The 12,268-nt window shown below is 30.8% G+C and overlaps 1 protein-coding gene and 1 long non-coding RNA gene across 6 annotated transcripts in view; one reads left to right on the forward strand and one right to left on the reverse strand.

The window, feature by feature from the left end:
- The window catches only part of LOC107449989 (CUGBP Elav-like family member 3), a 34,328-nt gene extending 22,161 nt beyond the window's left edge, over positions 1 to 12,167 (forward strand). For 2 of the 5 annotated variants that reach the window (XM_043043575.2, XM_071182788.1), the window contains 6 exons: positions 205 to 330; positions 943 to 993; positions 1,885 to 1,956; positions 3,315 to 3,395; positions 6,597 to 6,745; positions 9,891 to 10,312. In XM_043043575.2, coding sequence (XP_042899509.1) covers positions 205 to 330; positions 943 to 993; positions 1,885 to 1,956; positions 3,315 to 3,395; positions 6,597 to 6,724 — 458 coding nt within the window. In that variant the 3' untranslated portion in view covers positions 6,725 to 6,745; positions 9,891 to 10,312. Of the gene's footprint in view, positions 1 to 204; positions 331 to 942; positions 994 to 1,884; positions 1,957 to 3,314; positions 3,396 to 3,641; positions 3,786 to 6,596; positions 6,746 to 9,890 lie in introns of all 5 variants that reach the window. The other 3 variants (XM_021145198.3, XM_043043574.2, XM_021145197.3) reach the window with 3 other exon arrangements.
- LOC139425939 (uncharacterized) lies at positions 1,870 to 3,682 on the reverse strand. Its single transcript, XR_011637077.1, has 2 exons — positions 2,724 to 3,682; positions 1,870 to 2,595 (listed from the first exon to the last, which is right to left on the reverse strand). It is a non-coding gene; the product is annotated as an uncharacterized lncRNA (long non-coding RNA).
- Positions 12,168 to 12,268: the final 101 nt, after the last annotated feature.

Raw genomic sequence — 12,268 nt, forward strand, 5'->3', positions numbered from 1 at the left:
ATTTTATTGAAGTTTGCTTTTAAAACTTTAAAGAATCTCTCCTCCCTTGCAATTTATCTTGATTTGTACAGCTTATAAAATAATTAACCTAATATTTTTTTTAAACTTAATTTTTCCAGATCTCTCAATGATGCAGACTCTTTGTTTATATAATTTATTTTTGTGTACTTAATTTATTAATGGTTTATAATTGGTCTATTTCAGGTCTTGCCACCCATCCGCTTTCAGGAGCTTTACCTGCATGCCCTACACCAACTGTACCTAATTTTGCACTAGGGGAGATTGCACCTCAAGCAGACCTTTATGCCAGTGATATGACAAATTTATCTAGTACGTTTCAATTTTAATATTTAAATTATCTCGATTTTTTTTGTATATAAATACAGTGGTTTCGCAGTTGCAATAATGATTAGTGAGATAGCACTTTTTATGCACACTAATCAAAGTTGGAATTGAACAATGTTCATTTTGATTAGATATTAATTTCATACAAAAGGCGCACTTAGAATTTAAAATAAATCTCTTCCTGTTGTTGAAAAAATCAGTTATATGATTAAAATGTCTTAACTCTCACGAAATTAACTTTTTAGCACAATAAGAAAGTAATAGGAAGTTTCTGTATTGTACATTATCTTGTTAGATAGATGATAGGCACCTTTCTCTATGCAGTAATTGAAATTTTTTTTTTCAAAAGCTTTTTGTGAGTTTTTGGGATAAGAAAGTTGTAAAATATTTTTTTTTTTATTATTCATCTTATGTGAGTGTAAGTATTCTGAGAGTATTTTAATTCTGATATTAATATCGTACAATGTGAATAGCATTTTACAATTAATTTTTCATTATTTTCTCTGCTAATTCTAAGAAAAAATATTCATTTGTTTCTTAATGTTGTTATTTTTGTGCAAAAGATAATTTTAATTGTTTTAAAATTTATTATTGCAGGAAACTTCTTTTTAGTGTATCCTGCAGACTATACAGAAACTTTAGAAAAAGGTGAAAATTTTTATTTAGGTTCTCTTGATTTTTCATGATCACTTCTTGTTCTAAGAGTTGTTTTTTTTTTTAAATTTTATTTATTTAATTTGTGAACAGTGTTAATTGCTAATTTATGTTGAGACATGTCCTAATTTGTGTAGTAAGTAAGCTCAACAGAATTATTTTTATACTTTCTGATTTTTTATTCTTATATCAATTTTTTTATTGTCTGGGAATGAAGAGATGCCAGTATTGCTTTAATTTTTGCATCGAAATTTATAGTATTCATGCCTAATTGTTCAAAAACTTTAAAAGTATTAATATTATTTTTTTCCTAAATTATTTTTATTTTATGCGTAAATTTTTTGTTATCTTTTTACAATCATGTTTGTTAGTTTATCTTTTAATTTTTTTTTTGTATAAAGCACATTTAGCATATTTTACTAAATGTTGAGTTGCTAATTTGTGAATATAATTTTCAGTATAAATTTTGTAAGATCTTGCACCTGTTATATGAAGTTTGTTACAAATTTTATGACCGTTTGTGGAAATTTAATTAATGAATTTAACATATTACCTGCTGATTTTTGATCTTAGAAAGTTAGATTCATTATTGTTTGTAAGAAAAGGCTGATTTTTCCCTTCATAAAAAACATACACAAAAAACAAAACAATGGTGGTGTTGCCAGTGAAGATAAAATTTGGCTACACAGTTAAATGTACTTTAAATAGGAAGTTGCTCTGATTAAACTTAAAATTTGACTTACGTGAAACTATTAATGCAGCTGTATTTAACACAGCCACTTAAATTTATAATCATAAAGACCTTTGTCTGTGTTTAGTGGCTAATTTTTTTTTTTTTTTTTTTNTCTTCTGAGAGAAGCCATTTAAATCTGTCTCTCTCTTTAGGTCCTACTCTTACTAATGCAGAAACAATTCAACCAGCTTCATATTCTAGTCTACCATCGTTTCCCTGCATTTGTAAGTCTTGGCTCTTGTTACAATATGAAATTTTGTGATTTATAGCATAGGTTTCCAAACTTTTTTTTTTTGGATCATTTTGAATGCTAACAGCCCTTTAAAAATAATATTTAATAAAACTTTATTTGTTCCAATTTAAGTCTTAACACATTCTACTATAATCATGTTGTGTATCTTATTATTTCTAGCAAAAGAATAATTTTAATGAAAAAAAAAATCTTTTTAATTTAGTCATTAAGAATTTGATCGCACTATGAAAAGTTTGTTTATAAAATCCCAGAGCAAAAATCAGTCAATTTAAAATATACTTACTCTGGTCTTATAAAAATAAAAATAAAAACTAGAAAAATCAGGAAAATTTGAAACCTGATTTGAGTGGTCACCCTACAGGAGAATCATTTTAATGAATCAAAATCATTTTAATTTAGTTATTAAAAATTTGATCGCACTATGAAAAGTTTGTTTATAAATTCCAAGAGCAAAAATTAGTTTAAAATTTAAAATATACTTACTCTGGTCATATAAAAATCAAGTTCAACTCTTAATTTGATTTGTTATCTCTGTATTAAGGTTTCGATGCCCAACAGAAAATAATGATCACAATCCACGAGTAAAATAAAAGTGCCAAACTAAAATATCCTTTTAAATTCTGGNGAAACTATTGTGTGCAATTTACCATTAGATCTAACTCAACAAATTGTTTGGCGCAGCATATCCTCCTTTGGATCTTGTGCCATAAAACTTCTACATTCAATCAATCAATCAACCTTTTAAATTCTGGAGGTGTGTGTTATTTTTTCAGGTGCAATCAGGGTTGCTACCCCACAGGGAAAACCTGGAAAATACAGGGAATTTAGAAATCAGATAAAATAACAGAAAATGCTGGGAATTTTGAATTTTTCCTTACAAACTGGGAAAAAACAGGGAATTTTATTTCCTGTTTTTGTCTTTTAAAAAATGCATATTTAAAGATGATAGTTCAGCTATATTATATTATATCATTTACTATAGCATTATTTGTTTTATGTTTCTTTTTTCTTCAAGTTTTCCTGCAATTAAAACTAGCATCTTTATCCTGAAATAGTTCACAAGAGCGCAGTGAATGTGGGTTTCCTCTTAATGTATTGTGTATAATATGTGCAGGGAAAACAGGGATTTTTTTTTACGGGTATCAGTGGCACCACTGATAGTTTATTTTGAGTGTTTAGTTTGTCTCTCATGCCTTTAAACTTTGCATCTAATGCTATAAGTTCTGCTAAATAGAAAGGAACAATTATACTTTTTGCTTTTAAAATTTGTGAAATAATTTATTTATAAAACTTTTCACCTGATGAAATTCTTTAAAAAATGTTTTGTAGCTGCATATCCTGCGTCATCCTATGGTCAGTATGCTCTATGTCAACCGCCTCCTGCTGCTGCATCCCCTATACAAAGAGAAGGTGAGTGTTTGATTAAACTAAAGTTGACATCATGCTTCTTTTGAGAGAAGCCATTTAAATCTTTTAGGTCAGAATCATTCCTGTTGTACACCTGCTGTAAAAACCAACTGTTCATTTTTTATTCTAATATAACAATTTGAAAACTTGAAAAGGAAATGTGATATTTTAAAAATAATGAATAATTTTTTTTCTTCTGTACATAGCTCAGGTAATTTTCTGTATTTTGAAATGTATTATTGTACGCAGGTCCTGAGGGCTGCAACCTTTTTATTTATCACCTACCCCAAGAATTTGGAGATGTTGAACTAATGCAGCTTTTTCTTCCCTTCGGCAGTGTTGTTAGCTCCAAAGTATTCATTGACCGTGTCACCAATCAAAGCAAATGTTTTGGTTTGTCCTTTTCATAATTATTATTTTTATTTTAAACTTGGTTCTTCCTTACTTGTTTTTGTTCATGTTGATGATTAATCACATTGTTTGCAAGTTATTCTAATGTATGTATATGACTATTTGTAAGCAAAGATGATTACCGAATATTTTTTTATATTTTATAACCCTCGTTGAACAGCCGACCCAATTTTGGGTTTACAACTACTAATATTCAAATCCGTAGCCTTGTAATTTTGAACCAATCCGGAAGCAAGGAAACTCCTGGATCAATACCCCCAGAGGTATGATTTGTAATAGGTACAAGGAGGACTTTGTGAATCACCAAATTTGTCATGCATCAGTCACCATTTACTACACGGGGAGTCTGGTCGGCGGAGATTGAACCCACTACCTCTTGTACATGGACCCAGTGCCCACCAACCAGGCTATCCTGGGCCAGAGTTGCATATATATATTATATCCGTTGTTGAACAGCTAACCCATTTTTGAATTTACGACTGCTAATGTTCGACTCCATAACCTTCTAATTTTGAGCAAATCCCGAAGACAAGGAGACTCCTGGATCAGTACCTCCAGAGGTCTGATTTGTTATGGGAACAGGGAGAACTTTTTGACTCAACAGATTTTACGTGCGTCAGTCACCATTTACTACGCAGGGAGTCTTCGGCTAGCGGGAATCGAACCTACGACTTCTACGACACAGGCACAGTGCTGTACCAACCAGGCTATCACAGTATAGAGTTTCATATATGTATAATATATTGCCTCGAGCCACGATGGCTCAGGAGATAGAGCGTTCGCCTTCCATTGCGGTGAACCCGATTCAAGTCCCAGTAGATACGAATCCCGCATCCGGCTGGCACAAGGCTGATATTCCGCTCCACAGTTCTGTGCTGAAATATCCTCAGTGGTAGACAGATCATGGGTTAGAATCCCTTTGCCGTCAGGCTAACTGTGGAAGTTTCTCGTGGTCTTCCTGTCCATGTAACGCAGACGCGAGTTAGTTCCATCAAAAAAAAGTCCTCTACAAAGGCAAATTCCCCCCCCCCCATACTTGGTCCAGGAGTTCCCTTGTCTTCTGGATTGGGTTCAAAATTACAAGGCTATGTAATTAAACAGTAGTAGTCGTAAACCCAAAAATTGGGTCGGTTGTTCAACGATGTTTATAAACAAATATATATATATATTGCCTTAGACTGGGGGTTTAAAAAAACCAAATCCAGGTGGCTATTGTATACAATTTCTAGAATCTGGGAGGTAGGCCACCTGCTGCCTGAATCTGAAGACCCTAACACAAACAATTCAAAAGTTATAAAAGGGGAAACACACACATACTCTTCCTTGTATTATATTTTATTATTGATAATATCCCAAGTAAATATAAAACATAACTTTTAAGAATATTGTGAAAATTTTAGTTCCTAAATTTTTTCTCAAGTCTTGAATCCTCTTCCTTCCTTAAATATTATTTTTTGAAATAATATTTTTTCTTTAGTTTAATGCAGTTTTGTCCAATCCAGTTACAATTTTATTGTTTCTGATATATTTATAAATTTGAGAAAATAATCAACATAAAAAAAATTTTATTCTTTAAGTCTGTTTAATTCAATTTAGTTTTAATGTAATATAGTCATTACTTTTAATAATTTGCAATTTCATAAGTCTGCATAATATGTGCTGTGAAACGTTTTACGTGAAATTTATACTATTTCAAGGCTGCCGACTTTCTACGCTTTTTGCAAAAATTTATTCTGGTGGTAACATTCATATTTTGATATATATCACGGCTGTGTTTATGATTTAATGTATTATTCTTTTTTTCATTTTTTTTTCCATTTAAACTTAATTTCCACACCACTACACGTAAATGCTTTAAAAGCACATATGCAGCTCTATTTTCAGAGCTCATTCTAGGCAGAAAAAAGGGCAGGGTACAAAAGTTTTAAAAAAGGGCATTATTATTCTAAAAAGGCAATAATTTCTTTTTATGGGCTTTACACGTTCTATTAAAAAACATTGTCAATTAGTAAAAGATTTTTTTTCTTCACTTTACTAAAAGTAGCAAAGCAATCATATTAATTACTAATTTTTATTAATAAATTAACATATATATATTGAGTTAATTGGCTAATTAGCTTAGAAACTTATTTAAAATGCATGCATATATTAATAAAATAATAAATGTATGTTTTTAAGTGTCTGTAGTTATGATTTAATGATAGTGGAAGTAACTCAGGGTTCCCACGGTCCTTGAGAGTCCTTGAAAGTCCTTGAATTTTTTTTGTTGCTAAATTTAGGTCCTTGAAAGTGCTTGAAAAATGTCTTAGGTCCTTGAAAAACTTGATAGGTCCTTGAATTTGTCCAATACTGCCGACGGCCCTTTTTTTAAAACACCTACGGATCTTTCTCGTTCTTTCTGTTTTGTTCCCGAGCTCTCTCACGTGGTTTTTAACGCCACCGTTTCTAACCGGGCCTAGCGTCTTGGTGTCTGCCAAGCGCGCGGAGCACAGCAGACAATCAATGCGTTCGGGGCGATACTCCACTTCATCTTCTGTCGCATATGCTTAGATCTTCTTTTTTCTTATCGAAACTGGAATACTCTCGAATTTTGTAACAATATGTACTTTGTAGTTTTCAATAAATTTGCCGTTTTACCATCCGCACTTGTCCTTACGTTTGCGTCATTTCAAAACTTAATTGTAAAGCGTATTCGCAAAGGCACTACTTCGTATTTGTGTTATGTAGTTTAGACTAGTTATGCCTGGGTAGTGCTATTTTAATCCCCANAAATAAGATCGTGTGTTTTGACAGGTTTTGTTAGCTTTGACAACCCCCAGAGTGCCCAGAATGCAATCCAAACGATGAATGGTTTTCAGGTGGGTACAAAAAGACTTAAAGTGCAGCTGAAGCGCCCAAGGGAGTCAGGGCGGCCTTATTGACGTCCATTTATCAAGTCTATGGTAATGATTTTTTCTATCTCTATCAGAATTAATGATTAGCTACGTGTGAGGTGTGACTATTAAAACATTGTTGCTATTAAATAAGAAGTAAAACATTATACATGGTGCATAGCGTTTTTAAAAAGTGCTTAAAGGTGTGTATTTTCGATTTTCGTTTTTTAAAAGCCCTTAAAAGTGCTTTTTTTTTGTTAGGTGTTTATAAAAAGTGCTTAATTTTCCCTTTCCGAAAATGATATTTTTTTTCTTCGTTACCATGTTGATTTTCGCCACGTATGATGCAAGAGCTTGCTTTTCTTATTGTTTTAAAATTTTCACAATTCATTCAACCTCAATCCATTTCAGCCAGTCATTTGACATGTTTGATGAAATACTTGCGAGTCCGCATGTGCGTCAACTGAGCTGAGTACGGCGAGATTCTAACACTCTCATGTGCAACTCTGCTGCATTTTGCAAGATATACACAATTTCAGGCTTCATTTTCCACCCTCTGACTTCTAGCCGAAAAATCTCGATCTTTTTATGATTGCTAATATAATCGAGGAAAGAGTTCTTTGTCAGAAAGTAGTTGTTTTATCATGATCATGTAAAGTCTTAGAAAATTAATTTGCATTTCGTTAATGTATATAGTGCTGAAAAATAGTTTTTGAGAGCTTAAAAAGTATTTAAAAGGTGCTTATTTTTTGTTGCAAGGTTTGGCTATGCACCCTGTTATATTTTGAATTAAAGGGTTTTTTTCCGCCTTCGATATATATTCACCCCTCTTCTAACTTTTCTGCACACATTGTAAATTTTCCATTGTTCTAAATAGTGGTCATAAGGTGTGTCCCAGGCGCAAGTGCGTGAACGCAGATGCAGTGATTATTTCTTATATTATTTCCTACATTATTCTTTTGTTGGCAACATATTTTATATATATATTTTTTGTGTACACTTGTGATAGTAAAAAGAGTTTGTTCTATGAGATACTTGTTTTAGTGTTGATTATAATTAGAAAACATTTACGTTAATAACCAACACAAGGTGGATGGTCTAACACTAAGTTATTGTACTAGGCTAGAAACCTCTTGACAGACAACTCAGAAAGAACATCTAACTGCAATTCGAATTTTTTTTCTTTTCGCATAGTATTAATATTTCTTTCTTTCTTTCCATGGAGCTTAGTGAAAAAACTCACGGTAGAATAATATTTAGTATAGTAATGCTGATTTATTTTTTATTTGTTTTTGAAAGGAAGGTTAAGCTGAGTGGGAATCATCTTCAGCCTCTTCTTGTTTAATCACTCAAAAACTTGCGCATGTGATTAACATTGATTGCCATGCAATTTTTGTAATATAAGTTTCATGCGCACTTTTTCCAATTTTTTTGTAAAATTAATCAAGGATTCATTGCTCTATTCTTACACACTCATAATTTTTTTCTATATAACAAAACATTAGCTATTATATAAACAAAAGCCACAGTCAAACTAAATTCTTTGTGTCTAATTCATTACCTCTTATGTAACCATATCTCGTATATCATTGTAAGCATCATATTTTCAGGTTTTTCATCTACTTACAGATTCTGGGTTTCTTCGGCTACATTTAAAAAAAGAAAGAATTATTTTAATTGTTTGAGAGTAAAATAAAATACAATTGTATTATCTACACTTAAAGGTAGAATCGAAGTTTTACAGCACATAAAAAAGCTTTTTTGTGTTTATAAATGACCAGTTAGAGACAAAACGTATCCTCAGTCTTTTATTTTATGGTTTAAGAAGACGGTGAGTACAGGCTTATTTTAAGACAGAGTTTGCTAAAGCAAAATGTATTTATTGTAAATTAGAATTATCAAAATATCTACAACGTTGTTAGGTTGCGACCAATATAACGCCAGGAATAACGATAGTGTTTGACAAATCAAGAAAGAACCAACCACAACTCTGATTATGTGTTATCAGGTCAGTATGTGTGCAGTTCCTAGAAACGAGATGTCACATCATTTGCATACCCACAGTTGTCCTCTTAAAGTTTATTATAGACTTTTATTAGCATGTATGCTAAATTTAATTTATTTGATACTTGACTGAAATCAAACACACTTTTTCTTTAATTATTCATGAACATAATGAAATTCTACATCTTTGTGCCTAGATCTATGATTATTAAGATTTCTTTCCAAAGTGAATAGCATTTAAAGAATCGAAAACGTAATTTCATTTTTTATTTTATTACTGTCGTTGAACAGCTGGCTCAATTTTTTTGATTTACGACTACTACTGTTCAAAGCCATAGCCTTGTACTTTTAAACTCAATGCAGAAGGCAAGGGAACTTCTGGATCAAGTGTTGTAAGAAATTTGCCTTTGTGGAGGAATTTTTGATGGAACTTACCCGCATTTACGTTGCATGAAGAGGAAGACCACGAAAACCTCCCACAGTTAGCCTGGCGGCATAGGGACTCTATCCCGTGATCTGTCTATCACTGAGGATATTATATGTCAGCACTGTGGTCGCTGCGAGCAGGGTGCGGAATTCGTATCGACCAGCTATCGCTGGGATCTGAACCTGGTTCACCTCATTGTAAGATGGACGCTCTATCCCCTGAGCCACCCTGGCTCGCTCTGTTGTGTTATTCAGGATTGATTGTGATTTCTGGAATTTTCGCTAACAGTGATCCGGAAGTTTCCAGAGATCGAAGGTCCAGGCATTTAAAAAAATCATTGATCACAGAAGTTTCAGGAAATCAAATTTTCAAAGGTGGAACTTAAAAACACAGTTTATTTTATTTGTTTGTAAGTGAGAGCCAGAGAGATACTTTATAAGCTTATATTCATGATTAATATTCATTTTTTATCAGTAAATAGTTGTTATAGTCATAAGCTCACGAAAGAAAGACATTTTTTGTTAATTTTAATTATTTCTCCAGGTCATCATAGGTATGTGTAAATGGTATAGGTATGTATAAAATTTTAAATATATTTTAATTAAACTAAGAAATATTGAGAAAAGGGAAAAAAATCCCTGTTTAAATTTTTTTCTAATTTTTCAATTTAAACTTTAACCCAAGAAATTTTCTGGAATTTTGTCTTGGACTTACAATCACCCCAGGTTATTAGTTTGTCGTAATATCAGAGTTGCATTAAATTAATAATTCTGATATTTTCAGGTGCCAAAATAAATCTTCATATTGAATGGCCGCCCAATAAATTGAGAGAAAAGTGCTTTTTTATAGAAGAGAAGAAAGCTTCATATTTAATCTTTTCACTTCATCCGAGGACTACATTCATCAATTCCCTCTCCCAGAGAGGGATTTTGGACTACGAAAAGGGTTATTTTTTTTTCTTTTTGCTTTAGCCCTCCCTACCACCACAACCCTTGTCAATGATATATGTAGCTGAAAACTTTTGCGGTTGCACTCCCTGATTGAAATATCTTAAATCATATCATTGATGTTGCCAAGATTTGAAAAGAGATGTGTATATCCTAGTATTTTATTGTCATCACAGACACTTTATTTATAATGTATTTTACATGAGAATTTTCTCTCATACAATTGTGTAAATATTTTTATTTCTCTTTCCCTCTCCGCTGCGATATATATATATATTCCACCTGAAAAAAAAGAATGTCTATCATTATTTTTACGCTCCTATTTGGAGAAGTGTATTTTAAATGAAATTTAAATTATCCTCTTGAGAGAAATAAACTGTACAAATTTTTAAAATAATTCCATTTAAATATTTATAATGTAAAATTTAATTCTTTTTTTTTTTTGATGAGTATCTTTTTAAATGAAATTCTATTTTTGGTCATAACGAATTTTAATCAGAAAAACAAAATTTGAAAAATGAAAAGTGTGTTTTTTTTATCAAATTTTTGAAACAATTTATCTGAATCAATTTATTTATGTCCCATATATCTGAAAGTAAATGTTCTAAAGTGAAAATATTATTCCTTCAAATCATGATCTGTACTTTTATAAGCATTTGATATTAAGCAGAATTTTAGAAATATATCAAAAGAATTACATTTGAGTGACTAACATTGTATTTTAATAAATGATTGCATTGATATACGCATTTGTAACGATTTTTTTTTGTTGTAACAATTTGCAACAATTATTATTATTATTTTTTTACAAAAAATGACTCCTCATTTTTTTAAAATTTTTTTCACGAATTTTAAAAAGAATACTGTTAAATCCCGTTATAGTGAACGGACATGGACATGGTGTCTGCGGACATGGGCAATTAATCCACTATAAACTGTGGTTAAATATATCCAAATTTTTTGAACTATTTTTTTTTTTTAAATATGACAACAGCATTGTTAGAAATACTGATTATGATTTTACATAATTTGTTATAAATTATTAACTGATTAAAGGGAAAATATATCATTTATCAAAAAGAAAAGTTATTCCTTTTTATGTTCTGTGAAAGAAATTAGTGATTTTTGATTGACCATGGTTAAATTTTAAAGTAAAATTCAACTATTAGTAAAGAATCCTAAATTTTCTGGTCGTGATTTTTTACAGGAAATTTTTTAAATTTAATTAACGCTGTTTTCCTTTCCTAGATTATTTGTTCTTCATCATAAAATGGAGAGATGTGCTATTTACCAACTTGTTAGCTCTAGTTTGAAAGCTGGCAAGTTTAAGATTTGACACATAATGCCATAGTTTGCAATAACACCTCAAATTTGAAGTTGAACAAATAAACTAAATTTACAGCCAACTATAAATGAACTATCAATTTTATTAGCTGTCTCTATCAGCGCATAAGTAATGTTCCTAGTATGGGAATTCAAATGGACCGCTAAAAAAGTTTGCTAAAACTGAGTGTTCACTATATCCAGGGTTCATTATAGCGGGGTTCAATTATGCATCTATATACAGATATATAGTCATTACTGAAACACAACCTTAAAACTAAAGTTGGATTGCCAAATTTTTCTGGTATACTGTTTTAAAATTTTCTTGCAAACATTAAATCTATAAAAGGAAAAAATATGCCTGAAACTATGCATTTAAAAAAACGTGTTATTTCATTTATGTTATAGAAAGAAAAAAAAAACATTTCTTTTTATATATATTGAATACTTGAAAATATGTGTATAGTAATGTATTTTACAATTTTTATTTATCATTATTGTATCTTTGCTTGTCTTAAAATTCTATTCTGTAAATACAATGAGAAAAAGTGATTTATTTTCCAAACCTTATAAGTCATTTGTTAGTCACTCAGTGGATAAAATACATCTCTATTTTAATACAGTTGTTTTAAATGTGGTTATTTGATACCAGTGTCATTGTTTGTGGGATAAAAATAATAGGTTTGCTAATCTGATTATCGATGCTTATGTAGTATATAGAAAATCAAATGAGCTTTGACAAATGTACTCAAAGAATTAAAAACTGCAGAAGTAATTTTTCTCCATTAAACTTATTTCTTGCTGTTTGTTTTCGCATGAAAGTCAGTAATGCTGTCAAAAGAATTTTATATAATTTGAAAGGAATTATATAATTGAAATCTCTATTTTGTT

This window comes from Parasteatoda tepidariorum, chromosome 6 (genome assembly GCF_043381705.1).
Source record: "Parasteatoda tepidariorum isolate YZ-2023 chromosome 6, CAS_Ptep_4.0, whole genome shotgun sequence".
Lineage (NCBI taxonomy): Eukaryota > Metazoa > Arthropoda > Arachnida > Araneae > Theridiidae > Parasteatoda > Parasteatoda tepidariorum.